The following is a 27764-nucleotide window of genomic DNA, read 5'->3' as shown; positions in this document are numbered from 1 at the left end:
GTAAAAGAGTATGAAAAAAAAGAAAAAAAGAGGAATAATATTGCAGAGGTTTTGTAGTACGCATTGCTGCCTCTAAGCATGTACAGCACAACTCATTGCCAGTTAAGTGATGCCGGTGTTGTTGACCTGGCTTGTCCTATTCGTCTGCAGTGATTGTTTTTGCTAGTGCTGATGTGTTCTTGTTTCATTTTTTATGATGGTAAATTTAAGTGAAAAACATGCAGCTGTGAAATTTTGTTTTCTGCTTGGCAAAAATGCTGCTGAAACTGTTTTGATGTTAAAAAGAGCCTACCAAGATGACACTATGGGAAAAGCTCAAGTGTACAAGTGATTTGCTCAATTTAGGAATGAAGATATATCAATTGATGGTGAAACTCATTCTGGATGTCCATCAGCTGTCCGAATCAACGACAATGTTGAAAAAATTCGATAACTTTTGCCCACAGACTGTCAACAGATTTTTTATTTGAAAGTTTCAGGAAGATTGCACAACAGTGTTCATCAAAAGGACCTGATTTGGGACAGACATCTCTGCCACCATGACAACAAAAGTGCACGCGCAGACATCTCTGCTAGGCAGTATTTGGCTAAAAATAGCATGGTTCCATTACCCAGTGGACTTTACTCACCTGACCTGACTCTGTCCAACTTTTTCTTTATTCCACACATGAAAATGACATGGAAGGACACCAATTTGATGAGATTGAAGAAAAAAAAAAAAAAAAGAAAAAGCGAGGAGTTGTCAGCCATATCTTAAGATGACTACAAAAAATGTTTTGAAGAGTGGAAGCACTGGTGGGACAAATGTGGTAGTTGCAATGGAGAGTATTTTGAAGGGGATAAAGTTTTTTGTAAAAAATTTGAAAATAAATAGATTTTAAAAAATAATTGTGATTGTTTTGGGTACCCCTTCATATTTAGAAGGGCAGTAAAGGCAGCAAAAGAAATGAGAAACTCAAAATTCATTCCGAATCTTACAAATAAATCAAACGTGGTATGGTAAGAGATAGAATCTGAACTTGGTGTCATAGGTGGCAGTCCTCACATCTCCAAAATTAAGATAGGTGACAAATCCATTGTAAATTCTTCAGAACTAACAAAATATTTCAATGTTTTTCATAAATGTATCAAAATCACATGTTCGTGTAATAGGTTGCCAAGATAATGTCCAACTCTTCAGATTCGATCAGGGTAACATGAAAGTTGTAATTAAATTTGAATGAATTATACCTAAAGATGTAGAAAAAGTAGTATCATCCCCTAGGAACAAAAGTTTGACTGGATGGAATGAAATACTCACTAGGGTAATTAAAGAAGTTTCTAGTATGGTATCAGGACCCCTATCTGAAATCATAAATAAGTCATTTGAAGAAGGTTGCTGCCCAGATGCATTAAAGTATGCAGTAGTAAAGTGACTATTCAAGAAAGACTCAAAAGAAGATGTAACTACCAGCCAATAAGTCTTCTCCCAGTATCCTCAAAAGTATTCGCAAAAATTGTTGCAATGCAGATTGAAAATTTCATACTGAAATATAATATGATCACATTAAATCACTTCAGCTTCCAGGAAGGGAAGAGTACAATATGTGGCATCAACAAATTTGTTGAGAAAATTTGTGTATCTCTGGAAAATCCCAAAAAGGCACAATAATTTTATGTGACCTCACAAAGGCTTTTGACTGTGCAAACCACTCTTTACTGTTCCATAAATTAGAAAAATATGGAATAAACAGTAGTACTTTAAAATAGCTGAGATCATATTTAACATATAGAAAGCAAAAGTTAGTTTTAATGTCAGGTACAGGAAATTGTTTCTCAGAATCGAAAATTATTTCACAGGGAGTACTACAGTGTGCCATTTTAGGCCCAGTTCCATTTTATGTAAATGATTTACCTTTAATGTAACATTCCACTCAATTTTATTTGCAGACAACACATATGTACTCATTGGTAGTGAGACCACAGAACACCAGAGTCATTATACGCTAAACCATGTAGAATGTATCTAAAAACAAAGATGATGTGACTTACCAAATGAATGTGCTGGCAGGTCGACAGACACAAACAAACACAAACATACACACAAAATTCAAGCTTTCGCAACAAACTGTTGCCTCATCAGGAAAGAGGGAAGGAGAGGGAAAGACGAAAGGATGTGGGTTTTAAGGGAGAGGGGAGCGGAAAGACTTACCTTAGGGGGAAAAAAGGACGGGTATACACTCGCACACACACACACACACACACACATATCCATAGACACATATACAGACACAAGCAGACATATACTACCGCTGCTATAAAATCCACCGTTTCTAGTTCAATAACAGCTGATTTCACGTATTAAACAACCATTTCGGCTAGTTCTAATAACTTTCACTTTATTTCCACTTCCATTTTTCGCACATCACTGATCATTTTTAGCCGCTCCCCACAGGTTTTAATGTCATTATTTCTTCGTCAGACAATTGTTAGCCCCATTTTCGTAATCTTTCACCACAACACCACTCCTTTTAATACATTTATGCGTTTTTTCGAAATTTTCCCAAATTTCTCCGTCCTTTAACGTGTTTTAGTGGCAACACAACCACCTAACCTTCATGCACATCGCTGTCTACCAACCCAAGTTCACCACAGGATCAACTTAACCAACACTTTTTCGCCTTTTTTCATACCAGATCTCCAGTTACTTTCTAGTTCACCCTTATCTCTCCCCATATATTTTTATCTTTCATTTTCATTTCAACCTCATGTTACACTTTCCACCATCTAATACCATGTCACCCTCACAACACCCCCACAACGACCCCATTAAGTTTTATTTACATTCCCTCTGCAAACATGCCTTCACCCTAGCCAGATTACGCTCGCATATTTTATTTTCTCAGGCTTGTCTGACATTTGGCATAACCCCCAAAGGCCTCACACTTAAAGTTCCCATCTCTGGCTGCAACCCTTCTTTCCATCAGTCCCTATACCAGTTCCAAACTGAACAATCCATTGCCCTCACCCACCTAATCCTTCACCTACACATCAACTCAGTCAATGAACACACCCGTCAACTCCTATCCTTAATATAAGTCCTCAATCTTTCCTCTCCCACATCCACACCGGCTATTCAGAGCATCCTCCTACAGACCAACCTCAAATTAGAACAGCATGCCACCCTTCACCTCAAAAAACTATCCAATCTCCTGGTTTCCCACCTCCGGAAAGGCAACTCACTCACCCTTCACAAACTTTCCAGCAAACCTCAACCACCTCTCATTGCACACAAACCCAGTGTCTCCCATCTACTCAGTCTCCCACTTCCAGCTCCACTCCCTCCAAAACCTCAAAATTCCAATCAACACAATCTGGCACCACAACACCCTAATTAAAAAGATATATGTCTGCTTGTGTCTGTATATGTGTGTATGGATATGTGTGTGTGTGTGTGTGTGCGAGTGTATACCCGTCCTTTTTTCCCCCTAAGGTAAGTCTTTCCGCTCCCGGGATTGGAATGACTCCTTACCCTCTCCCTTAAAACCCACGTCTTTTCGTCTTTCCCTCTCCTTCCTTCTTTCCTGATGAGGCAACAGTTTGTTGCGAAAGCTTGAATTTTGTGTGTATGTTTGTGTTTGTTTGTGTGTCTGTTGACCTGCCAGCACTTTCATTTGGTAAGTCACATCATCTTTGTTTTTAGATATATTTTTCCTACGTGGAATGTTTCCCTCTATTAAAACCATGTAGAATGTTGGTTTGACGTAAATAGATTAAAACTAAACACAAAAAACCTAATGCAGTTAAAACTAAATTATCAAAATCACATAACATTCAAATAATCCATACAAATCATGAACTTAATGAATCATATTGTGCCAAATTCCTGAGGATATGTGTAGAAATTGATCCTGGTCCTCTCGAATAAGCTAGTACTTTGCAAACAAGCTAAACAGTCTTTCATTCACAATGACAGTATTGTCGTACACAAGTGGCATGGAACTAGGAAAATTGTTTACCACAGTTCTCTTCAATCAATTGTAGGGTATGGAATAATCTTTTGGGGGAATGCAAGTATTGTTAATAGGATATTATTACTTCAAAAACTATTATTAAAAATGAATGTAGTATTAAGCTTAGAGATTTGTGTCAACGTTTCTTCAGAGATCTAAAAATTTTAACTATTCTGTTGATTCACATTTATGGACTGTTTGACTGAAATTTCTCATAATTAGAGACTCAATTTTAACATAAGTATGACACATGAAACAAAGATAAATTCATATTTCCATCTCATGAATTAAAATTCTACTCCCAGGCTCCTCAGTACACAGCTATGAATATTTGTAATAAGTGAAAACTGCCACAGTGTGGAACTAGATTTACTGAAGATAAAATTACATGCACTCCTAGCACAAAAACTTTGTTATTCACTCATGAAATATGTAATGAGGATAAAGATTTCTTGGTAGAGTACTGAAATAAATTTTTAAAGACTTTTGTAAATTAAGATTAATTTCAGATTTTTTGACTTATAGTAAGTATCTCAGTTACTTTATTTGTATCCTGTACTTTAAATCAGTGATTTATATATGTACATAATGAGACAATAAAATTTTCATTCTGAAGTTTCTACTGCCAAAAAATTTGTATAACTTCATTCTCTCTGCAAGGTAGTTTCAAATTGTTAGTTGATCTACAACAAAGAACAAAACACATTTGATGTTTTATAGGTTTTCACATAATATTTGGGGGGAGGGAGGGGGGGGGGGGGGCATGGCTTTACAATGCTTTGTTCTTGCGCAGGGGCTGTTTGTTTATTTTGTGAAGTTACTTCCTTTCTCTGGGCCAAATAAAATATGGCTAAATGTTATTTTTTCTGTCCATTTAGTTTTTGTAAAAATTTAGTAAATAACTTTCGGCAAAGCATACTTTTGTCATACTGTGTGGCAGGTGAAAATTAATTTTCTTCCATCCATGGAATTTGTAACAGACAAGTGGTAATTGACTGAAATACAATTTTATTAAATGCTATTCATAAATTGAATGCAGAAATGCAATCAAAGACCTAAAACAATTGTAATTGTTTAAGTAACATTATAGAGTGATATTATTTTGCAGCTGCCCTGGCTAATGCTTTTGGAGGAATCTGTACATCACTTATAAGGTCAACAATGTCTAAGACTGTTCCACCCAGTGAAGTAGGTGAGTGTGTAAATGTAAGAAAATATGGTACTAGTTACTTGGTGGCACATTTTCAGGCATTACTGGGAATTATCATGCCAGCCTATACTCTGAACACCTTTAAGTAGTAAGTAGGTAAGGTTTCTGTACTTTTACAACAAATTTTATGTTATATAACACCTGATTACTTTAGGCACCCTCAGTGGTCTACAACATAATTTTGTATTTATTTATATAAAAATAGATTGCTATCTGTAGATCTGTTTTCAGTGTGAAAGAGTGTATTCAGTTTTCTTTCAACATATCTGGCCACACTTATTTCAACTTGTTCTGCTACTACTTCGGTGGTCATAAGTCACTTCTGTTATTACTATACCGATCATGTCAATACTCTGATGAACACTCATTTTTTTGTTACTTGGCAAACATTCTGCCTCCCTGGGAGAAAAATGTGGATAACCCATGTTACTGATTATAAGGGATGCACTATGTAATTATGAACTGTGCAAGATAGGATCTGAAATGTTTAGTTTGCCATTAGATATATATGAAAGCAAAAGTGATGACATTATCCTAGCTTTTGGAGCTGTAAGTTCCTTCCTCAAAGAGAGAAAAGAGATAGGTTGGACATGGCAGTCCTGACTACCGATGGATCCCTTGCATCCTGGGGTCTGAGGAACCTACTTTTTCTTTTTAACGTTACCCACTCCCTTTCCCCTTCCAGAGAAAGGAATTGATAGTTCCAAAACCTAGGATAATGTCACCACTTTTATGTTTGTTTAACAGCAGTATTCAACATTTTGTCTTCTAAAGGGAAGTTCTGGACAGCAATTCTACCATTTTAACATTAACTGTCAGTAAATTGTTGTCCTCAGTGTACTGAAATAATTGAAATGCAGTGTTACATGCAGTGTAGTGCTATGCACAGGTGATAACTATTTTTAATGATTATCTTTTTCACTGTCACTGACGTATATTTTCACTCTTTTTTTTATACTTGTTTTATTCTGTTTTTGAATGTGCTATGTAATGGAGTCATATGAGTTATGGTTTAGTTGTTACCAGGTACAGAAGTATGAAACCGGAAATTGGTTGCAATAATTACATGTCTGTTGTTTGAAACTGATAAACAATACTTTATTCAAAGTAATCTCCATTGCTATTTATACATTTCTCCCACCTCTCCGGCAGGCTATGAATGCTATGCCAAATAACAGTTCTTCTCTGAAGCGAACCAGTCAGTGAGCCATCTTCATACATTTTTATATGAACTGAAGCATTGTTCAGCCAGAGCGTGTCCCACTGATGCAAATAGTTGATAATCGGATGGAGCCAATTCTGGAGAATAAGCCGCATGCCCTAGTATTTCCCAACAGAATGCCTCAGTCATTTCCCTGACCCCTTTTGCTGTGTGTGATGGGGTGATATCATGAAGCAATATGACTTTGTGTTGCCTTTTCCCATATTCCGGTCATTTTTCATGTAATGCTCAATTTAAATCGATCATTTGCTATTGGTAGTGTTCAGTGTTTTGGAGCAATATGACTTTGTGTTGCCTTTTTCCATATTCTGGTCATTTTTCACGCAATGCTCCATTTAAATCCATGATTTGCTATTGGTAATGATCAGTTTGGACAAGAAGAGAATAGAAGCTTTTGAAATGTGGTGCTACAGAAGAATGCTGAAGATTAGATGGGTAGATCACATAACTAATGAGGAGGTATTGAATAGAATTGGAGAGAAGAGAAATTTGTGGCACTATTTGACTAGAAGAAGGTATCATTTGGCAGGGTATATTCTGAGGCATCAAGTGATCACCAATTTAGTATTGGAGGGCAGCGTGGAGGGCAAAAATCATAGAGGGAGACCAAGAAATGAATATACTAAACAGATTCAGAAGGATGTAGGTTGCAGTAGGTACTGGGAGATGAAGCTTGCACAGGATGGAGTAGCATGGAGAGCTGCATCAAACCAGTCTCTGGACTGAAGACCACAACAACAACAACAACGATGATCAGTGTCAATGGTTTCACCAGGTTTTAGCAGCTCATAATAGATGACATCCTTCTGATCCAACCAAACACTGAGCATTGTCTTCTTTACAAAGTGAGTTGGTCGTGCAGTGGATGTCGATGGTTTGCCTGGATTTACCCATGAGATATAAAGCTTAGTATTCTCAAAATATATCCATTTTTCATCACGTGTCACTATTCAATGGAGAAACAACTTCACTTTGTATCAGGCGAGCAGCAATTCACAAGTGATCGTTTGATTTGCTTGATGTCTTTCTTTCAGTTTATGTGGAACCCATTTTCCCACTTTCTGTACCTTTCTCATAGCTTTCAACAGAAGAGTAATGGCTTTCTACATCACATTGTTACATAAGTTCCTGTAGAGTTTGAGTCTCATCTTCATCCAATAAGGCCTGCGATTCGTTGTCTTCAAACTTTTTTTGTGGTTTCCTATTCATCGTTTCTCACGTAAAAATCACCACTTTTGTATTTTTTGAATCACTTGAAACACTGTGTTATCCCAAGAACATGTTCACTGAAAGCTGTGACAAGCATTCAGTGTGATTCTGCAGCAGTTTTCTTCTAATGATAACAGAAAACCAATGCTATTTGGATATTTTAGTTCATAGGCACAAAACTCGACGTGTGTACAGGTTTGAACCAGATACCTATGCATGGAACTTGGGTTAATGTGTGTTAACATTTGTCATCAGCCATTACAGGAAACAGATGGCCACTGCACCCCTGAAAAGGCAGACATACTGGTGCAAAATGACATTCTGATACTCCTGACCTGTTACAGTTCCTCTGTCAAAGACATGCAGGGGCGTACATGCACCAATCATAATCCCACCCCACACCATCAAACCATGACCTCCATACAGGTCCCTTTCAAGGACATTAAGAGGTTGGTATCTGGTTCCGGGTTCACGTCAGATGAAAACTCGACGAGAATCACTGTTCAAACTATACCTGGACTCATCCGTTAACTTAACCTGGGACCTCTGTTCCAATGACCATGTACTGTATTCTTGACACCAGGCTTTATGGGCTCTCCTGTGACCAGGGGTCAGTGGAATGCACCTTGCAGGTCTCCAGATGAATAAACCATGTCTGTTCAGTCGTCTATAGACTGTGTGTCTGGAGACAACTTTTCCACTTGCCGAAGTAAGGTCCCGAGCAAGGCTACCTGCAGTACTCTGTGGCCGTCTGTGGGCACTGATGGTGAGATATCGGTCTTCTTGTGGTGTTGTACACTTTGGACATCCTGTACTGTAGTGCCTGGACACGTTTCCTGTCTGCTGGAATTGTTGCCATAATATTGAGATCACACTTTGTGGCACACAGAGGGCCCATGCTACGACCTGCTGTGTTTGACCAGCCTCCAGTCACCCTAGTATTCTACCCCTCATAACGTCATCAATATGTGTTCTTTGAGCCGTTTTAAACACACAGTCACCATTAGCACGTCTGAAAATGCCTGCACACTTACTTGCTGCACTGTACTCTGACATGCACCAACACACCTTTGAGTATGTGGACTGCTGCCAGTACCACCATGCGACGGCCATGGGTCAAATGCACCACATAGTCATACCCCGAGGTGATTTAAACCTGCAAACCACCCACCAGAGCGTTGTTTCACCATGTATCAGCATTATCATTAATTTATGAGCATGAGTGTATGTCACATGTGCAAGGCATGTGGCCACTGCAAGAGAAAGTAGAAGTTATACTTAATTTTCCACAGCTTGTGGCAATTAAAGAGTTATGGAAATTTCTTGGCGGAACCAATTTATACCATTGGTTTGTTCACAATCGCTCCCTCCAAGTTGCAATGCTCAATAAATTCTTGAATGCTTCACTGAAGCTAAAGGACAAACTCCAGTGGAACAGTGAGGCTAAGGTGGCATTTACCAACTGAAGACTGCTCAGAGGAACAATGAGGCCAAGTCAGTGCACCAGTTCTGCAGGTGCCTCTTACCCTGATGGTTGATACTTTTGCTACTGCAGTCATGCTGCACTATGACAGCAAATTGATGAGCACTGGCAGCCTTTAACTTTTTCCAGTAAAAAGTAATTGCTGTATCAACAGAACTGGTCCACATATGATCACAAACTGTGTGCTGCCTCAGCTGCTATTAAGAAATTTTGTCAAATGTTGGAGGGGCAGCAGTTCACTCCCATCAGAGATCCACAGACCACTAACATATGCTTGCTGTCAGCGTTTAAGAAAGCGCCACCTCATCAGCTGTTACATCTTCACTATATTGTCCAGTTCATTATCAGTATTGTTCATTTTGATGGAGAACTGAATCTACCAGCTGATGCTCTCTCTTAGATCAAAGTAATCACTGATGTGGTTGATTTTAAAGCTTTCACTGCAGCGCAGCAATCAGATAGTGAGTGATGAGATTTGTTAGTACAACTATTGGGCCTACAACTCCACTGTATTAAGTTTCAACTTCACTTCTGTATTGTGACATCGCCACTAACAAACAACGACCATTTGTGTCGCCTCCTGATATAATATGTCGCACCCTGGAGTGTGAGCCGCTACCAACATGGTAAAGCGAGCTTTGTCTGGCTACACATGGACAAAGATTGCAAGAATATGTGCAACAGTGTGTGGCATGTCAACAAAATAAAGCTAACCAGCACATTAAGTCACCACTTGATAAGTGTCTTCCTCCAAATCATAGATCTGAAAGTGCCCACCTAGTCCTCATAGAACCTCTCCTACCATCAGAAGGATACATCTACTGCCTCACAGCCAGCAATCATTTTACACACTGGCCCGAAGTGTTCCCGACCACTGACATTACCACCAGAACAGTCATGAATGCTTTCTTCCAGGGATGAATCACCCATTTTGGTGTGCCTCTATGATTTACAACAGACCAGGGAAGACAATGTGAGTCATATCTGTTCAAAGCACTCACCATCTTACTGGGCATGAAGCACATTAGAACTACAGGCTTGCCACCTGGCAGTGAATAGTTTAATTGAACGCTTGCACTGAAAGTGGCACTTTGATGTCATGACTCTCAGTGGTGGACAGAGATGTTGCTCATTCTCTGTTACCTATGGTCCTCCTAGGTCTTTGGGCATCACTGAAAGCAGACCTGACAGCCACAACTGCAGAACTTGTTCATGGCCAGCTGATACAATTGCCTGGAGAGTTCTTTGCCAATGTGCTTCCCAACTGCACTGACCCTTCAGGTTTCATACAAAAGCTGTGTACACAAATCCAGCAACAATGCCCCATTGCTCCAAGGCATCAGCAGACTCATTGCCCTTTCGTTTTTGACAAACTGTGGGGTACCATCATGTCTTCTACGGCATGACACAGTATGCAAGCCACTGCAGCCACTCTACAATGGACCTTACCATTTCGTCAGTAGGGAAGACAGGACTATCTTAAATCTGCTTTCATTGGTATGACTCATCTACACATGTCACAGACTTGACAAATTCTCCAGTCCCTCCACTGCCCATTACAGATCAGCCACAGTCAATGTCAGAGGCAACCTCTAACAGTAGCCAATGCATGACTCATTGTTACGTGGTGTGGACGACATGTTCTATTCAACAGAAAATATCGTTGACACCAAGGGAGTGGTGAAGTGGAGTGTCATGTGAACTCTAATGCTAGTTACAGGTGATAAGTATTTTTAATGATTATCTTTGGGACAGTCACTGACTTATTCTCTCTGTTTGTAGATATGTTTTATTCTGTTCTTGAACATGCTATTTAATGGAGTCATATAAATTATGGTTCAATTTTATGTTATAATAAAATTAATTACCTAGCCTAACAACAACATTTTCATTATTTACACATTTGCACACCTTCTCTAGGAATTAGAATAATTCTCACTTTTGAAGATGTTTGCTACTATTCCATTTGCACTGAATTTCCATGTCACTCCCTCTTTCGTATGCTATACAACAAGACAATGGAGTGGAGTCCTCATCACCTGTCGTCTGGTTGTGCAGTATGTGACTGACCTAAATAATTCTTTTCAACTGTAGCTTGGTGTGCCTTTTTTCCATCCCACTGTTAATACAAACAAATGAAACACCATTCAAATAATTAAGGTAAAAGATGCTATATTGTTTGTTACACTGTATGCTGTAGTCTATAGCTGAGGCGTCACTGTAATTGTTCACAACTATCAGATATGTAAAAGTGCCCATCTAAAGAACATCAGTTAATGCTCAAGGATTTCAGTTGCGAGATTCTATGAAAAGTACATGCATTATATAAAGGCCTACTGTTAACATTCTGGTAGTGCACAGTCCAAGATGTGTCAAGAAATATTTTATTTCCTGCCACATATATCACACATAATACATTGTGGTGAAATTAGAGAAATTTAGACTTACACACATATACACAGACTGTTATTATTCACAAGCACTATCCATGTATGGAATAGACAACGGATAAAGAGTTATAGGTTAATAGTACATGCTCTGGTGCACATCTGATCATGGCATATAGAATATAAATTAAGATGCAAACATAGATACAGAGTATGTAACTATGACTCTGATATTATGAAAATAACACGATATTAAAAAAGACTTGGATGTTGCTGATGTCAGTTTTCTTAAATGTTCATTGTATGTGAGGGCTTAATATGGTCGAGCAGAGGTAAGTGAAACATACAAATGTCAACCCATATCAGTTCTTCAAAAGTACATTATGATAGGCCTTGGAAAAGCATTTACATAATTACTCTATAAGTTTTATACTAAAGGACATAAATTAAAAATTAAATGAAAATTAATATCTGGGTCATTCCATGTCAAGTGGCTTACATTTAGATAAGCTCCCCACTTGACCATCTTCAATTTTGATGAAATTTTTACAGGATGTACATAAAGGCTTAAATGAAGCACCACCAGATTACAGCACCCTAAATAGTATGGTTGGGCTGCTAGCCACCTTTTTGTAAAGGTTAGTTTTTTGACTTTGGGACTTAAATGAATAAATAACCAGCTTTATTTTACCATTTCCCAGTATCTAAGAGACCTGTAATAATGAAGCTTTGTGATCCTATTCAACTACTGGGGTACAATAGCTCAGGCTCAGTTGTAGACCTAAAGGTCAAATTATGATAAATTCATCATAATGTGCTATCAAAATGGGTCACAAATCTTGTCATAACAAATTTTGACTGTACTTTATCAGCTTGTAATTACTGAAAGAATAACAATCTGAAGCTGATCCTGTACTCATCTGCAGTCTGTCAGCATGTCAAACAGCTCTGCAGGTGGCACCGAGAGTGCTCAAATAATAACTGAGATACGTAAGTTCAATGTCTACTCAAGAATTTAATTTATCAATTTTGGCTCACTTTTACAGGGGACAATGATTGAACTAAGTGAAATAAAATCATCTTAATTTCTGAATGGTTTGCGTTAGGCCATTCAAACGTCATGGTTGGCCACGGGGCATGATGGGAATTAGTATGTGCATGCGCATGCTCTGTATTATTGTTGGCCATTTGCACGTGAAAATGTCTTGGTACAGTGTGTCTGAGCATATAGCACTTGTGAATGCCTACTGCATGAGCAATAACAGTCCAACTGCAGCTCAAAGGAAGTTTGTGACTGAGATCAAGATGAAGACAACTGGCCCAAGTGTGCTGACAAACAAGAATTTGATTTGCAAATTTGAGAGAATAGGTTGTGTTCATGATGACAATGTTAGCAATGTCAGTCGTCCAAAAAGTGCGAAAATGCCTGAAAACATCGAGAAGACATGCACTGTGTTTCAAACCAGCCTGAGGAAAGCGATAAGACGAGTTGCACAACTAGTGGGAATCAACTGCGAGACACTGCGACAAATTGTTGTTGATGACCTGCCATCAGCCATTAAGCCCCAGGACCATGGAACAGTGGTTATGTTTTGTCAACACTATTGTCCACAGAATTGACGAACAGGAGTTCAATGTGAATATGGTTTGGTTTAGCGACGAAGACCACTTTCATTTGGATGGGTTCGTCAATAAGCAAAATTGGCACATTTATGGGACTGAAAATCTGTGCTTCATGATCAAGAAGTCTCTTCACCCTCAGTGCGTGACTGTGTGGTGTGCAATGTCGAGTCACGGAATAAATGGTATGATATTCCCTGATGGCACAGTGACTACCGAATGGTACATGAAGGTTTTGGGAGATGATTTCATCCTCATCATCCAAAGTGACCCTGATTTCGACAAGATGTGGTTAATGAAAGATGGAGCTTGACTCCATTGAAGCAGAAGAGGATTTGATGTCCTGGAGAAGCACTTGGGGACCGCATTCTGGTCCTGGGGTACCCAGAGGCCGGTGGCATGGGCCTCGATTGACTACCATATTCTCTGGATCTGAACATATGCAACTCCTTTTAAGGGGCTATATCAAAGACAAGGTGCACAGCAATAACCCCAAAATCATTGCTGAGCTGAAGAAAGCCATTCAGGAAGTCACTGACAGCATCAGTGTTCTGACACTTTAGCAGGCCATGCAGAATTTTGCTGTTTGTCTGCACCACATCATTGCCAATGATGCCAGGCAGATTGAACATGCCATAACCTAAATCTGAATATCTGTTGTGATGTTTACATGTTGAATAAAGTGTGTGCATGCCATAGTTTGTAACTAGTTTACATTTTTTTCATATTGTTCAATAATTGTCACTCTGTACTTCAAAAGGGATCACTTAAATCTGATTTTTCTGACACCACTGTAAAGAACTCACTTTGTTGGATCAGAAAAGGTTTTTTCTATTTTTGAGACATTGCATTTAAGAACAAATAAACTTACATTTCATTATATTAAAAGATACACACTCACACAATCTTGTGTTGGTCCATGATGGCGTTGCCATTACCGGTTTTACTCTTTATGGTTCTTGAGCTGTAAATCAAGGTGTGACAATTAAGTAATGTGACTGATTTTCTTTGCAAGATGTGGCAACCCTACAGGCTTGTGTAGGCACAATATCTTTGACCTTGGTCTATAAGTTGCTTCTAATCCAAGTGGCACATCGATGCAACTGCTCAGTCGTGAGTTGTGCTGTAACAAGTTAACATATGTTTGTGTCTCTTGTTACGGAAATGGAACCGCATAATATTGCACAACGGTATGCCATTTCTTTTTGTGTTAAATTGGGTGAAAACACAACGACAACTTATGGTAAGCTTCAGAAGGCTTTTGGAGATGAGGTTATGTCAAGAGCTCAAGTTTTTCATTGGTGTAAAATGTTTAGTGGAGGCAGAACGAATGTTGAAGATGATGACTGCAGTGGATGACCCTTCAACCTCATGGATGGATGTCAATTTGGCCTGGGTGCACGAACTCGTACGATCTGATCAAAGATTATCTGTGAAAATGATTGCAGAAGAACTGAACATCAATTGAGAAATGGTTCATCTAATAATAACTGGAGATCTTGGTATGAGACAGATTTGTGCAAAAATGGTTCCCAAAAATCTCACACCACAACAGTGAGAAACACGAAAAAATGTGGCAGCCGATCTGTTAGAGCAAACAGAAATTAATCCAGAATTGTTGAGCCATGTTGTCACTGGTGATGAAAGTTGGTTTTTTCAGGACGACCCAGAGACAAAATGCCAAAGTTCACAATGGTGCTCAAAGGGATCACCCAGACCAAAAAAAGCTCGCATGTCAAAGTCAGAAGTGAAACTCATGCATGTGTGCTTCTTTAATTCCAAGGGAATTGTTCATAAAGAGTGGGTGCCTCCTGGACAAAGAGTTAACCAATATTACTAGAAATAAATTTTGGAAAGACTTCATAAAAAGAGTTCTTTGTGTCCATGCCAACATTGCTGATAATTGGATTCTGCATCACAATAATGTGCCATCCCATACTGCTCTGTCAATACAGCAATTTTTAACCTCAAAACAAATTTCAGTACTACCACAGCCACTTTATTCACCAGATATCGCTCCGTGCGACTTTTTTCTATTTCCAAGAATTGAAATGGCAGTCAAGTGACACCATTTTCAAATAGCACAAGATGTCCAAAAAGCTGTGACAAGGGTCTTGGAGGATATTACAGAAGATGAGTCCCAGAAATGTTACCATCAATGGCAGAAGCACTGGAAAAAGTGTGTGCAATCAGGAGGGAACTACTTTGAAGAAGACAACACTAAACTTGACTAAAGCGGTAAGCAACATTTTTTTTCACATCAGTCTCATTACTTTATTGTCACACCTCATGTTTCAGTTCTCATTAATTCAGTTGCTGAAATGTGTTATTAATAGCAATTACAGTTGTTTCTAGCAAGCTATAACATTGGCCTATTCTTGTTGCGTGGAGCTGAAATGACAGAAATAATGTGTTGGTCTGTAATCCAACAAATATCATACCATGCCGGCCAATAGAATGAATGTGCAGGTCCATTGGGATGCATGAAATTGACTGAGACATCATTTTCTTCACCTGAAACTTCAGAAACATTACCATCCTACCATTTTCCATCATAAGTACAGACAATGTATTGGCCTGGTCATAAGGGTGCAATATTTCTTTAAGAAATTGTTGCTTAATTTTGGTCAACGTTGGCCACAAAACAGTATGTATCAGTGGATACTCTTCTATTACAAACTTTTGGCACAAAGTGGTGATTCTCTCATGTTCCTGATACTGTGCAGCCATTTCTGAACTTTTCTTCTTGTTCAGTTTCTGATTCTTTAGTTTCTTATTTTGAAACAAAAATGAATTTAATTCCATTGATATATTCTTTGTACAGTATTTTAAAATATCAGTTGGTGTCAAAATCTTGTCCTCAGTTGGTCTTTGAAGGCTTGCTCTTGGTTCCAGGTGCTTTAAAGCTCCTCAAACTCCAACACATGGAGCCATTTTTCCATGGCTTTGTAGCAAAAAAGTTCCATTTAGCTCAGATTCCAAAGTCGTTTTGATGGTGGCAAAGATTCAGAAAATTTTTGAAGTTTTTGTACTGTGCTGCTGAGCAATCACTGAAGTAGTAAATATTTGTGATTTTTCCAAGGTGACACTTTAGATCTTTTAATTCCACTATAAAAGTATGTACAGCAATCGTGTCATGCTTCAGACTGTCGTTTATTACACAGTAGCTGATACTGTTGTGTCCATGTTATTTCTGAAGTATGCAACAGATGGGTGTAAATTTGCTTGGCTGTTATTCCAGTGAAAACCTTGAGCTGCATCTTATATAGTGAATGAATAATTTTCAACAAAATCCATTAATATCATCAGTTCAGTTGTCTTGATGCTTTCTTTTATGCGCTTTAGGAACTTGCTTGGGTGCTTTGCAATATAATGATGAGTGGAAAGCTTGGCAATTTTTGAAATCAGATATTCAATAAAATCCTTAATGGTCATTTGCTTGACTTGTGATGTTTCTCTATCAGTATGCTCCCACTGCTCAAACTCATTGGTATCATCTGCCTCACTTCTGCTTTAATTCAAGCATCAATTTTATTTTTTGGTGTAAATTGCAAACAGAGACTGAGTGGGTTCCTGGTTCCTGCAGCACTTACAGTGGTGCACCATTTTGGCCTCAATTCATGAAATTTGGAAAACCCAATTTCACATCCATGCTAAAGTCGATATACAGCAAATATTTCTTTCAAATTACTCAGAAGAAGGTATTTTTGCATCAGAATTTTCTTTCCATCTGTTGTAATTGATACATAGTCCTTTTTACCTGGGCAGACTTGGCTAAATTCTTCATTTTGAAAAAAATGTTACTACTCTTTCTTTTACAGCTTCTGGAATCTTCTTGCTGTGCCTGTTCTTTGGCAGAGCTAATACACCATTTTCTGCCTTTAACTTCTTAGCTGCGTTTCTCATCCTTTCTGAAAAGTTAAATTCTTGCATTGTCTCTTTTATACTCCAGCTTTGAGTTACTAATGTCAAAATTTGCAATTTTTCAGGCTGCCTTGACAAGTGCAACTTTTCTTTCAATTCTTTGATCAGCTGCTTATAATCTTCAGTGTCAGGACATGTCTCGCTTGTACTAGGTGTTTGAAAATCATGTGAGATGAAGCTTCCATCAGCAACAGTGTTATTCACAATTGCCTCTTGAGCTTCACTTACTTTACGCCTTGCATAACCTTTGACATCCCTTGTTGTACTCTCTGAAATCTAAGGGAAGACCCCAAAAGCTGCTAGACTTTTATCAAGTGGTTCTGCTGGGTATAACTCTGCTTCATCTTCTGTCTAGGATGAAGATGACTGAGAATTTTCTGCTTTTCTTGCTGAAATTATTTTTCTACAGCTTGAACAAGTCTTCTGACCACATTTCACATTGCTCTATGTCACAGCTTTCAATTGTTGTGATGAGAGTATATTTGTGCATTTTCAGTAAAATGTATTTCAGGTCTTCAGTTTAGTAATTCTTGTTGTTCTACTGAAAATTCTTTGACATGTTTGAAACCTTGTTGAAGTGTATATGTTTTCAGATGACATGCAGAATTTTTAGTTACTATAATTGTAAATTCAGGCAGATTGTAGTGCAGTCGTTAGGCATTTGTTTTGTTTTGTTACGTCAGTGGCACTTTTCTGTCTAGTAGGCTCTCAGAGACCAATGTGGCCTGAGCTCCCAGTTGGTGCACATCGACAGCACAAAAAGATATGTATATAGCTTCTTTTCTGTGTTTACTTCGTAGATTCTTACTTAAATTGCGTGTGAGTTTTGTATAGGAGATGTAATTTTGAGTTTTAGTTGCTGTAATTGTAAATTCAGGCAGATTGTAGTGCAGTCGTTAGGCATTTGTTTTGTTTTGGTATGTCAGTGGCACTTGTCTGTCTAGTAGGCTCTCAGTGACCAGCATGGCCTGACCTCCCAGTTGGTGCACATCGACAGCGCAGAAAGACACGTATATAGCTTCTTTTCTGTGTTTACATCGTAGGTTCTTACTTAAATTGCGTGTGAGTTTCATATAGGAGGTGTAATTTTGAGTTTTAGTTACTGTAATCGTAAATTCAGGCAGATTGTAGCGCAGTCATTAGGCATTTGTACAGGTTAGTTCATACATTCTTTGCGTGTTTCCCTTGCGTTATCTAGGCACGGACTCGTGTTTCAGTAACTGTTGTTCAACATTGATTAGAATGGGCAGGGACTGTGATTGCTGTGTTCGGATGAGGGCTAAGTTGGCATCCCTTCACTCACAGCTACAGGCGGCGCTGACTTTGGTCGCGCAGCTTGAGGCTGTTGCCAATGGGCACCAGTGTGGGGAGCCAGACTTGGGTATCACGGGGATGTCAACTTCATCCTGTCTGTCCCCAGATCGGTCTGCTGCTGTGGTTGCCCCAGTTGCTGCCCGCAGTGGGACTGAGCCCTCACTTGTGGTTGATTGGGAGGTCATTCCAAGGCGTGGCAGGCAGCAAAAGATGTCCCCGGAGGCTGATCAGAAAGCCTCCCCAGTGCGTCTTGACAAACAGGTTTCAGGTACTGTCTCTGGCTGAGCCAGATGCAGCTGCCTGCCCTGTTTCAGAGGATGATTCTCAGCCTTCAAGGTCCGGGCAATCGCAGAGAGTGGGATTATTGGTAGTTGGGAGCTCCAATGTTAGGCGCGTAATGGGGCCCCTTAGGGATATGGTGGCTAAGGAGGGGAAGAAATCCAGTGTGCACTCCGTGTGCATTCCGGGAGGAGTCATTCCTGATGTGGAAAGGGTCCTTCTGGATGCCATGAAGAGCACAGGGTGCAGCCAGCTGCAGGTGGTGGCACATGTCGGTACTAATGACGTGTGTCGCTTTGGATCTGAGGAAATTCTCTCTGGTTTCCAGCAGCTACCTGATTTGGTGAAGGCTGCTGGTCTTTGCTTACGAGATGAAGGCAGAGCTCACCATCTGCAGCATCGTTGACATAGCCGACTGCAGACCTTTGGTGCAGAGCCTGGTGGAGGGCCTGAATCAGAGGCTCAGACAGTTTTGCGACCGTGTTGGCTGCAGATTCCTTGACTTGCGCCATAGGGTGGTGGGGTTTCGGGTTCCGCTGAATAGGTCAGGAGTTCACTACACTCAGCTGGCGGCTGCACGGGTAGCGGAGGCTGTGTGGTGTGGACTGGGCAGTTTTTTAGGTTAGAAGGCCTCGGGAAAGTACGGGGTGGGCTGCAATCTCAAAGGGTGCATGGCAAATACAGGACGTGCTTGGATCAAGGAACAGTCGGAATTGTAGTTGTAAATTGTTGTAGTTGTGCTGGGAAAGTCAGTGAGCTTCAAGCGCTAATAGAAAGCACAGAAGCTGAAATCATTATAGGTACAGAAAGCTGGCTAAAGCCTGAAATAAGTTCTGCAGAAATTTTTACGAAGTCTCACACGATGTTCAGGAAAGATAGATTAGGCAGAATTAGTGGTGGAGTGTTTGCGTCTGTCAGTAGTGGTTTATCTTGTAGTGAATCGAAGTAGATACTCCGTGCGAATTGGTATGGGTGGAGGTTATACTTAACAGCTGAACTAAGTTAATAATTGGCTCCTTCTACCGACCCCCAGACTCCGATGATATAGTTGCTGAACAGTTCAGAAAAAATTTGCATCTCATAACAAATAAATACCCCACTCATATGGTTATAGTTGGTGGGGACTTCAACCTTCCCTCGATATGTTGGCAAAAATACTTGTTCAAAACCGGTGGTAGGCAGAAAACATCTTTCGAGATTGTCCTAAATGCTTTCTCCGAAAATTATTTCGAGCAGTTAGTCCACGAACCCACACAAATTGTAAATGGTTGCGAAAACGCACTTGACCTCTTAGCCACAAGCAATCCAGAGCTAATAGAGAGCATCATGACTGATACAGGGATTAGTGATCACAAGCTCGTTGTAGCTAGGCTCAATACCGCTTCTTCCAAATCCCCCAGAAACAAACGCAAAATAATTTTATTTAAAAAAGCGAATAACGTGTCACTAGAAGTCTTCCTAAGAGACAATCTCCATTCCTTCCGAACTGACTATGCAAATGTAGACGAGATGTGGCTCAAATTCAAAGATATAGTAGCAACAGCAATTGAGAGATTCATACCTCATAAATTGGTAAGAGATGGAACTGATCCCCCATGGTACACAAAACAGGTCCGAACGCTGTTGCAGAGGCAATGGAAAAAGCATGCGAAGTTCAGAAGAACATGAAATCCCGAAGATAGGCTAAAATTTACAGACGCGCGAAATTTGGCATGGACTTCAATGTGAGATGCCTTTAATAGGTTCCACAACAAAACATTGTCTCGAAATTTGGTAGAAAATCCGAAGAAATTCTGGTCGTATGTAAAGTACACAAGCGGCAAGACGCAGTCAATATCTTTGCTGCGTGGTGGCGATGGTACTGTTACCGACAACTGTGCCGCTAAAGCGGAGTTATTGAACGCAGTTTTCCGAAATTCCTTCACCAGGGAAGACGAATGTAATATTCCAGAATTTGAAACACGAACAGCTGCTAGCATGAGTTTCTTAGAAGTAGATACCTTAGGGGTTGCGAAGCAACTCAAATCGCTTGATACGGGCAAGTCTTCGGGTCCAGATTGTATACCGATTAGGTTCCTTTCAGATTACGCTGATACAATAGCTCCCTACTTAGCAGTCATATACAACCGCTCGCTCACCGATAGATCTGTACCTACAGATTGGAAAATTGCGCAGGTCGCACCAGTGTTTAACAAGGGTAGTAGGAGTAATCCATCGAACTACAGACCTATATCATTGATGTCAGTTTGCAGTAGGGTTTTGGAGCATATATTGTATTCAAACATTATGAATCACCTCGAAGGGAATGATCTATTGATACGTAATGAGCATGGTTTCAGAAAACATTGTTCTTGTGCAACGCAGCTAGCTCTTTATTCGCACGAAGTAATGGCTGCTATCGACAGGGGATCTCAAGTTGATTCCGTATTTATAGATTTCCGGAAGGCTTTTGACACCGTTCCTCTAATCAAGCTGCAGGCCTATGGGGTATCGTCTCAGTTGTGCGACTGGATTCGTGATTTCCTGTCAGGAAGGTCGCAGTTCATAGTAATAAGCGTCAAATCATCGAGTAAAATTGAAGTGTCCTGGGACCTCTGGTGTTCCTGATCTATATAAATGACCTGGGTGACAATCTGAGCAGTTCTCTTACGTTGTTCTCAGATGATGCTGTAATTTACCGTCTAGTAAGTCCATCCGAAGACCAGTATCAGGTGCAAAGCGATTTAGAAAAGATTGCTGTATGGTGTGGCAGGTGGCAGTTGATGCTAAATAACGAAAAGTGTGAGGTGATCCACATGAGTTCCAAAAGAAATCCGTTGGAATTCGATTACTCGATAAATAGTACAATTCTCAAGGCTGTCAATTCAACTAAGTACCTGGGTGTTAAAATTATGAACAACTTCAGTTGGAAAGACCACATAGATAATATTGTGGGGAAGGCAAACCATAAGGTTGCGTTTCATTGGCAGGACACTTAGAAGATGCAACAAGACCACTAAAGAGACAGCTTACACTAGACTCGTTCGTCCTCTGTTAGAATATTGCTGCACGGTGTGGGATCCTTACCAGGTGGGATTGATGGAGGACATTGAAAGGGTGCAAAAAAAGGGCAGCTCATTTTGTATTATCACGTAATAGGGGAGAGAGTGTGGCAGATACGATACGCGAGTTGGGATGGAAGTCATTAAAGCAAAGACGTTTTTCGTCGCGACGAGATCTATTTATGAAATTTCAGTCACCAACTTTCTCTTCCGAATGCGAAAATATTTTGTTGAGCCCAACCTACATAGGTAGGAATGATCATCAAAATAAAATAAGAGAAATCAGAGCTCGAACAGAAAGGTTTAGGTGTTCGTTTTTCCCACGCGCTGTTCGGAAGTGGAATGGTAGAGAGATAGTATGATTGTGGTTCGATGAACCCTCTGCCTAGCACTTGAATGTGAATTGCAGAGTAATCATGTAGATGTAGATGTAGATCTGCAAGGCCAAAGCTACATGGCACTGACACATCTTTCATATCCATTAAACTACAATTCAATTATTACTTCCAATTGTCTTTGCTTTCAATATTTGATAATGTAAAAGTTCTGTATATTTCCAACTGGAAAAAATTAAACAGTCATAGATACTGAAAACTTTGATAGGGAATTTGGGAACAGAACAGAAAAAATTTAATTGTTCAGATAAACATTTCTAAAAAGTCGACATCTTTAAATAATTTGTACTTACAGAAAAACACATTTATGTAGTAATGACAACAGGTTTTACATCATTTAAAACAGCACTCATTAAACCTGAGCATTCTTCACTACACAACAGTGTGCTTCAGAGTCATTGTTGAAGCCTGTTTTTAACTCCATTGTTGCCAGTAAACTTGTCTGTCTGAAAAATAAAAACAACTTCTTCTGATCAAACAAAGTGAGCTCTTTTCAATGTCGTCAATAAAAATAAGATTTGAGTGATCCCTTTTGAGATATGACCTCTTGAAAATGAGCCAAAATCGTCTAATTAAATCTTTGAAAAGAATTTGAGCCACTTACAGAGCTTTTTGACATGCTGACAGCTGCAGGTGAGTAAATACTCAGCTTCAGAAAGTTATTCTTTCAGTAGATACAAGCCAATAAAGTATAGTCAAAATTTGTTACAACAAGAATTTTGAGCAACTTTGATAGCACATTATGATGAATTTACCATAATTTAGCCTTTAGTTCTGCAACTAAGCTATTGTACCCAAAAAGTTGAACAGGGTCACAAAGTTTCAGCATGACATGTCTTTTTGATACTGAGCAATGATGAAACAAAGTTGATGATTTATTTCTTTAAGTCACAATGCCAAAAAACTAGCCTCTACAAAAAGGTGGCTCATGCTCCAACCATGCTATTGTAATCTGGCAGTGTTTCATCCAGTAAAAATTTCATCAATGTTGGAGAGGGTCAGTGGGGTCCCTTAGACTACTTGATATTGGATGACCCATCTATCTTTGAATTTAAAATGATTCCATTAGTGTCACATATAACTAACTTTCGCCATTTCTGTATACCATAAGTGAAATTCTATTGGATCATTTTTTTGTAACAATGGATTCCACTTCTTTAACTTCCCACAGTCAATCATGACAGTTCATATTTTAAATGCAAACATAGTGAAAACAGCCCACCACATGATGAATTTACAGATTTTCAGGGATGATAGAGAAGGGTAAATGCATCAATCTGAGGTAAGGGACCTGGGTCCTTAAATGACCGAGTCATGCTGATACCTCTCACAATGGAATACATGTACCGATACTGTTGTTGCTAAGACTGTAGGATGGGAAACATTCAGATGTGGTGGTATGGACTAAAACAAGGGATATAACCTAGTAAATATTCATTCTAAAATGCATACCTCAAGATTTATGAACACTTGTTCACCATCAACACTGTGAAATACATCTCTTCTACTGCAAGTTGTTTCTATATATTTGGGTAGGGTTAGTATGGACCAAAACAAGGAAAAAAAGTTCAGTAAATATGGGCTCTAAAATACATTTTTTAAGAGCAATGAGCACTTGTTCACCTTTGCCACTGTGAAAACATCTCTTCTATTGAACAAGTGCTCATTGCTCTTAAAGTATGCATTTGAAAGCCCACATTTACTAGAAAATTTTTTTCTTATTATGTTGCCTACCCTACAATCTTAGTAACAAGTGTACTGGTACATGCATTGCTCTATCAGAGACATCAGAACAATTTTCGCTTATAACTTTGAACTTAGTCATTTCCAGACCATGGTCCCATGACCCAGATTGATACATTTGCTCTTTTCTATCATCCCTGAAAGTCTGTAACATCATCATGGAATTACCCTGTATAACCAACCTGTGACAGTTTCCATATGTCACAACCAATCAGATAAGTATTTTTCTGTTTAATGAGAAGTTAATGCTATTCATACCTACATATTTAAGAATTCATGTTATGGCAACCTGAACTTTCTTGTTTGTAAGTAGCATACTTAAGACTTCATTGTCTCAACTTTTTTACTTATATTTTGTTGATAAGCTTACATATGGCACTATGTTGGAACCTGGTGCTCTGTCATAATATCTGGAGTTAGTTGCTGTGTGAGGTAAGAGTGTCATGTGGACTATTCTGTCATGGCATTATATAACAGAACAGATGGCATATACAAGTGGTGCACACTAAGGAACATATGAATAATTAAAGAGGAGAGGAGGAATTGGTACCACACTCCAATGAATTAGGAAATTGAGAATCATGTAAATGGCTTTGTAAAGTGATGGTGGTTTGGTTGTTCCCACACTTTGTGTGCTAGGTAAGAATGTGTTCACATAGTGTGGGAAATAACAATCAGAACATAACCTCAGTGACATACTCAGTAAGAAAATCTCATCCTGCTGCTTCTTATGGTTTTTTCAAGATAATCTTTAAAACAGTCTTGTATTAAATGATGAACTTTCTCATTGCAGTACTGTATTTCAAAAGCTCTCTGAATGTCTTGAGTTAAAGAAAAACTCAAACAAAAAATTCTCTTCTCATGGATCCAATTACCTCAAGCTTTAAGATATTAGTTGTGTTGGACTGATTTGGGGTATCAGTGCCTACTGACAAACATTAAAGCTGCACAGAAAAATCACACTTATCCAATTTGTTCCATTTACACCAGTGTCACAAGGGCTGTATTACAAGCTCATGTTTGTAGCAATAAAACATTGAAGGGTTGTGTGGTCTTAGTCCATACAGAAACTGAGTTTATTGTGCAGCTTCTCTACCTGTCATTGTAGTAAAGACATCCAGTATTGTTAAAGAGTAGTAGGAAACCCTTTACTAGGTCTCTAAGAGGCACAATTACTTCAAGAATTAATGACTCAAATATTCTTTGTCTTTTGGCATCCAGAGCTTCGCATTGGAAGATTAAATTTGGTGTGGTTTCATCCCCTTCACCACATAGTCTACACTTGGTAGTTTTTTTCTGTGTACCCGTTGTGTGCAGGTGTTTCCTGAAGTTACCATGGCCAATTGTTAGTCCTACCATCTAGTCAGCCTAAATAAGCACTGAATAAATAAATGAGTTCAAACGGTCTCCTGTTCAAGCCCAGGATTGCTGAAACATGGCTTCTGCATCGTTAGCTTGCCTAGTTTTTATTTTTGGCTCTTAGTCTAGTATTCACTTTGCTGTTGCCTGCTCCAGTTCATAGTTTTGATTTTACCATCACCTTAGTGATAGTTAAGACAGGTTCTAGTTCAGCAGTGAAGCTTACTTGCCTGCTTTTTCACAATTCCAGATTGTTGTTCCACCAAGGTACAATTCTGTCTAAAAATGATGTCATAATGGCAGATGTCACTGCATCTGCCATTTCTCAAAATCTACTGGGCTGCTTATTGAAATTCTGACTTCAGGTGAGTGTGAGTTTAAGGTTCTTCCTGTATGAGTTCCAGTCTGATTTCCTTGGATTCCTAGGCCATGGTCTGTTTTAATACCCATTTCAACCCCAAAATTAATATACATGTGGTCAGATAAGGATTGCTCCATCGCCAAAGTGCCATTGTTTGACATAGTGCACATTAAGTTGGACCCAAAACTTATGTCAGATACTCCTCCCTTTCTTCAATTCCTAAAGATACATTCTGTACCCCTAATCAGAATCTCTAAATTACTCTCCAATAGCTACTCACCTTTGCTGTTGGTGTTGCTGCTTCTCCACACCAGTTTGTGTGCATTGATAACACAACCAATCAACATTGTTCATAACTGAGAAGGAGGAGCACTGTCTTGTCATAAAAATAACACAAAGCCAATACAAATTTCCTCACGCTTCCTCCCTCATGCTATTTTGTCCTGATTATCACAAAGTCCCTGGAACAGAAGTTCACCATTGGCATGAGTGAAATTACACTCTTCAACATAAATGCTGCGGCCACATCCACTTCCTGTCTTCCCAGATGGCAACTTAGGGCTACAGTTGCCCCCTTACTGTGTTGCAGATTTATCTACAACACTTCCAGCTGTCAGCTTTCCATCATGATTGCTTCCAATGCCCTTGATCAATGTGAAAGTGAATAATATAGTTTCGAGCCTTGCTCTTGCATTGCCTTCAGGGATTCCTCACCAACTTCCACTACAAGGTTTTCGCTGTCAGGTACAACATTCCAGTTTATTATCCTGCAGTCATTTGTTGAGACCTTTTGGTTCTGCACCCAGTCATGGTGTTGAATGGTTCTGCATGTGAAGAGTTCTGCTGCAGTCTTGACCAGTAATGTTGCCTCCTCCCACAGATATATCTTGGGCACCATCTCCTTAAGCCAATCCACTGTTCTCATCCACTCACAGACAAGATTAGACCACCTTGTCCAGGTAGACCATCCTGAATTTGGGGTATAGACTATTTCGACCCTCAGTATTTTAAAAGAGAGCCGACTGAACTAGCTCCTCCTGCTGCGAGGTGATGATGACCAGTGTATACCCTGTTAGGTAACCACCATCCTAAAAAGCAAGACTGCAGTACTATTATTCTGTTTTCCTATTACCTGCCTCAGATTTTTCTGGGTCCAGTTATCTGAGAAGTGGGCATATCAGACTCCTCCCTTGTTCTCTTGTTCTCCAACGTGAGGGGGAAGAGAACTATGTACCCCATTCACTCTGAAACAGCCTTTTTTTGGTAGTATTAGGTTCAAGACCTTTTAATTCCCTCCATTTATGTTTAGGAAGCCATTCATTACCTTCCTTTTCTTTTTGTTCTCTGAATAGTTTCCTCCTCTAAGCCCCAGGCAAGGATTTGATTGTGATTGAGTCCAATTTTTCAGTGACATTTCCCACACTCAATCCAGTTGTAGAAATGGCTTTCATCTACTCCATCCATGATATTGGGGTGGTGGAGGTATCATCAAGTCCCTCGGTTTTCAAATTGTTTTCCTTGTTGAGAACTGAGGTTCAGGTCAACCTCAGCAGCTCCCCTTGTTGGCACAAGGCAAATTACTTGAGGAGATCACCTAGTATCTCTGAGGTTTCATTCATGACAGTATTTGCATCTGCCATGCACCTCTCAGCACACGTCACATCACACCTTGTATTCAGTAAGGACTGTGAAATGGATGTGGAAAGAGGTGGGCATTGGGGAACACGCTTTGTCAATTTTGTCTACCGAGACCTGTCTGGGTTCGGAGATCTTGCCGATAGCTGTGCTATCACCAAGATAGCCCTCAGCTTCAACTGAACACGCAAAGCTGCCTGTCCACATGGTCAGTGCTATGATAAGAGGGTATCATCTGCAGAGGAAGTTCTAGTTTGTGATGTTCCTGAGCTACCCAGATCAATTTACTTGAAAGTGGGTTGTGTGACCACCAAAAATTAACAATGTTAACCTCTATAAGCCACTCTTCTGTAAAAGACATCTCTGAACCAGCTGAAAAATAGTGCAGTGTTCATCCATCCTTGTTCATAGCTTAAATTGGAGTCTATGTAAGCATCTAATTTTAGATGGGTCATGAGATAATGTTGTTTCATCACAGCTGTATTTTTATCCTGTCTTGCTCCATAGATTCAACACTGTCATAGTAGCAGTATGCCTTTAAAAAATCATAAATTATCTTTGTGTTGACCTGATCACAACAAGAATATTCA

At 39.4% G+C, this 27764-nt stretch overlaps 1 protein-coding gene across 1 annotated transcript in view; it reads left to right on the top strand.

Moving 5' to 3' along the window:
• Positions 1-27764, top strand: part of LOC124789406 (proton-coupled folate transporter-like) — a 314682-nt gene that overhangs the window by 251993 nt on the left and 34925 nt on the right. The window contains exon 9 of the mRNA XM_047256749.1: positions 5101-5184. Within this exon, the coding sequence (XP_047112705.1) occupies positions 5101-5184 (84 nt within the window). The remainder of the gene's footprint in view (positions 1-5100; positions 5185-27764) is intronic.

Source organism: Schistocerca piceifrons, chromosome 3 (assembly GCF_021461385.2).
Source record: "Schistocerca piceifrons isolate TAMUIC-IGC-003096 chromosome 3, iqSchPice1.1, whole genome shotgun sequence".
NCBI lineage: Eukaryota > Metazoa > Arthropoda > Insecta > Orthoptera > Acrididae > Schistocerca > Schistocerca piceifrons.
This window is presented reverse-complemented; position numbering and strand designations above follow the sequence as displayed.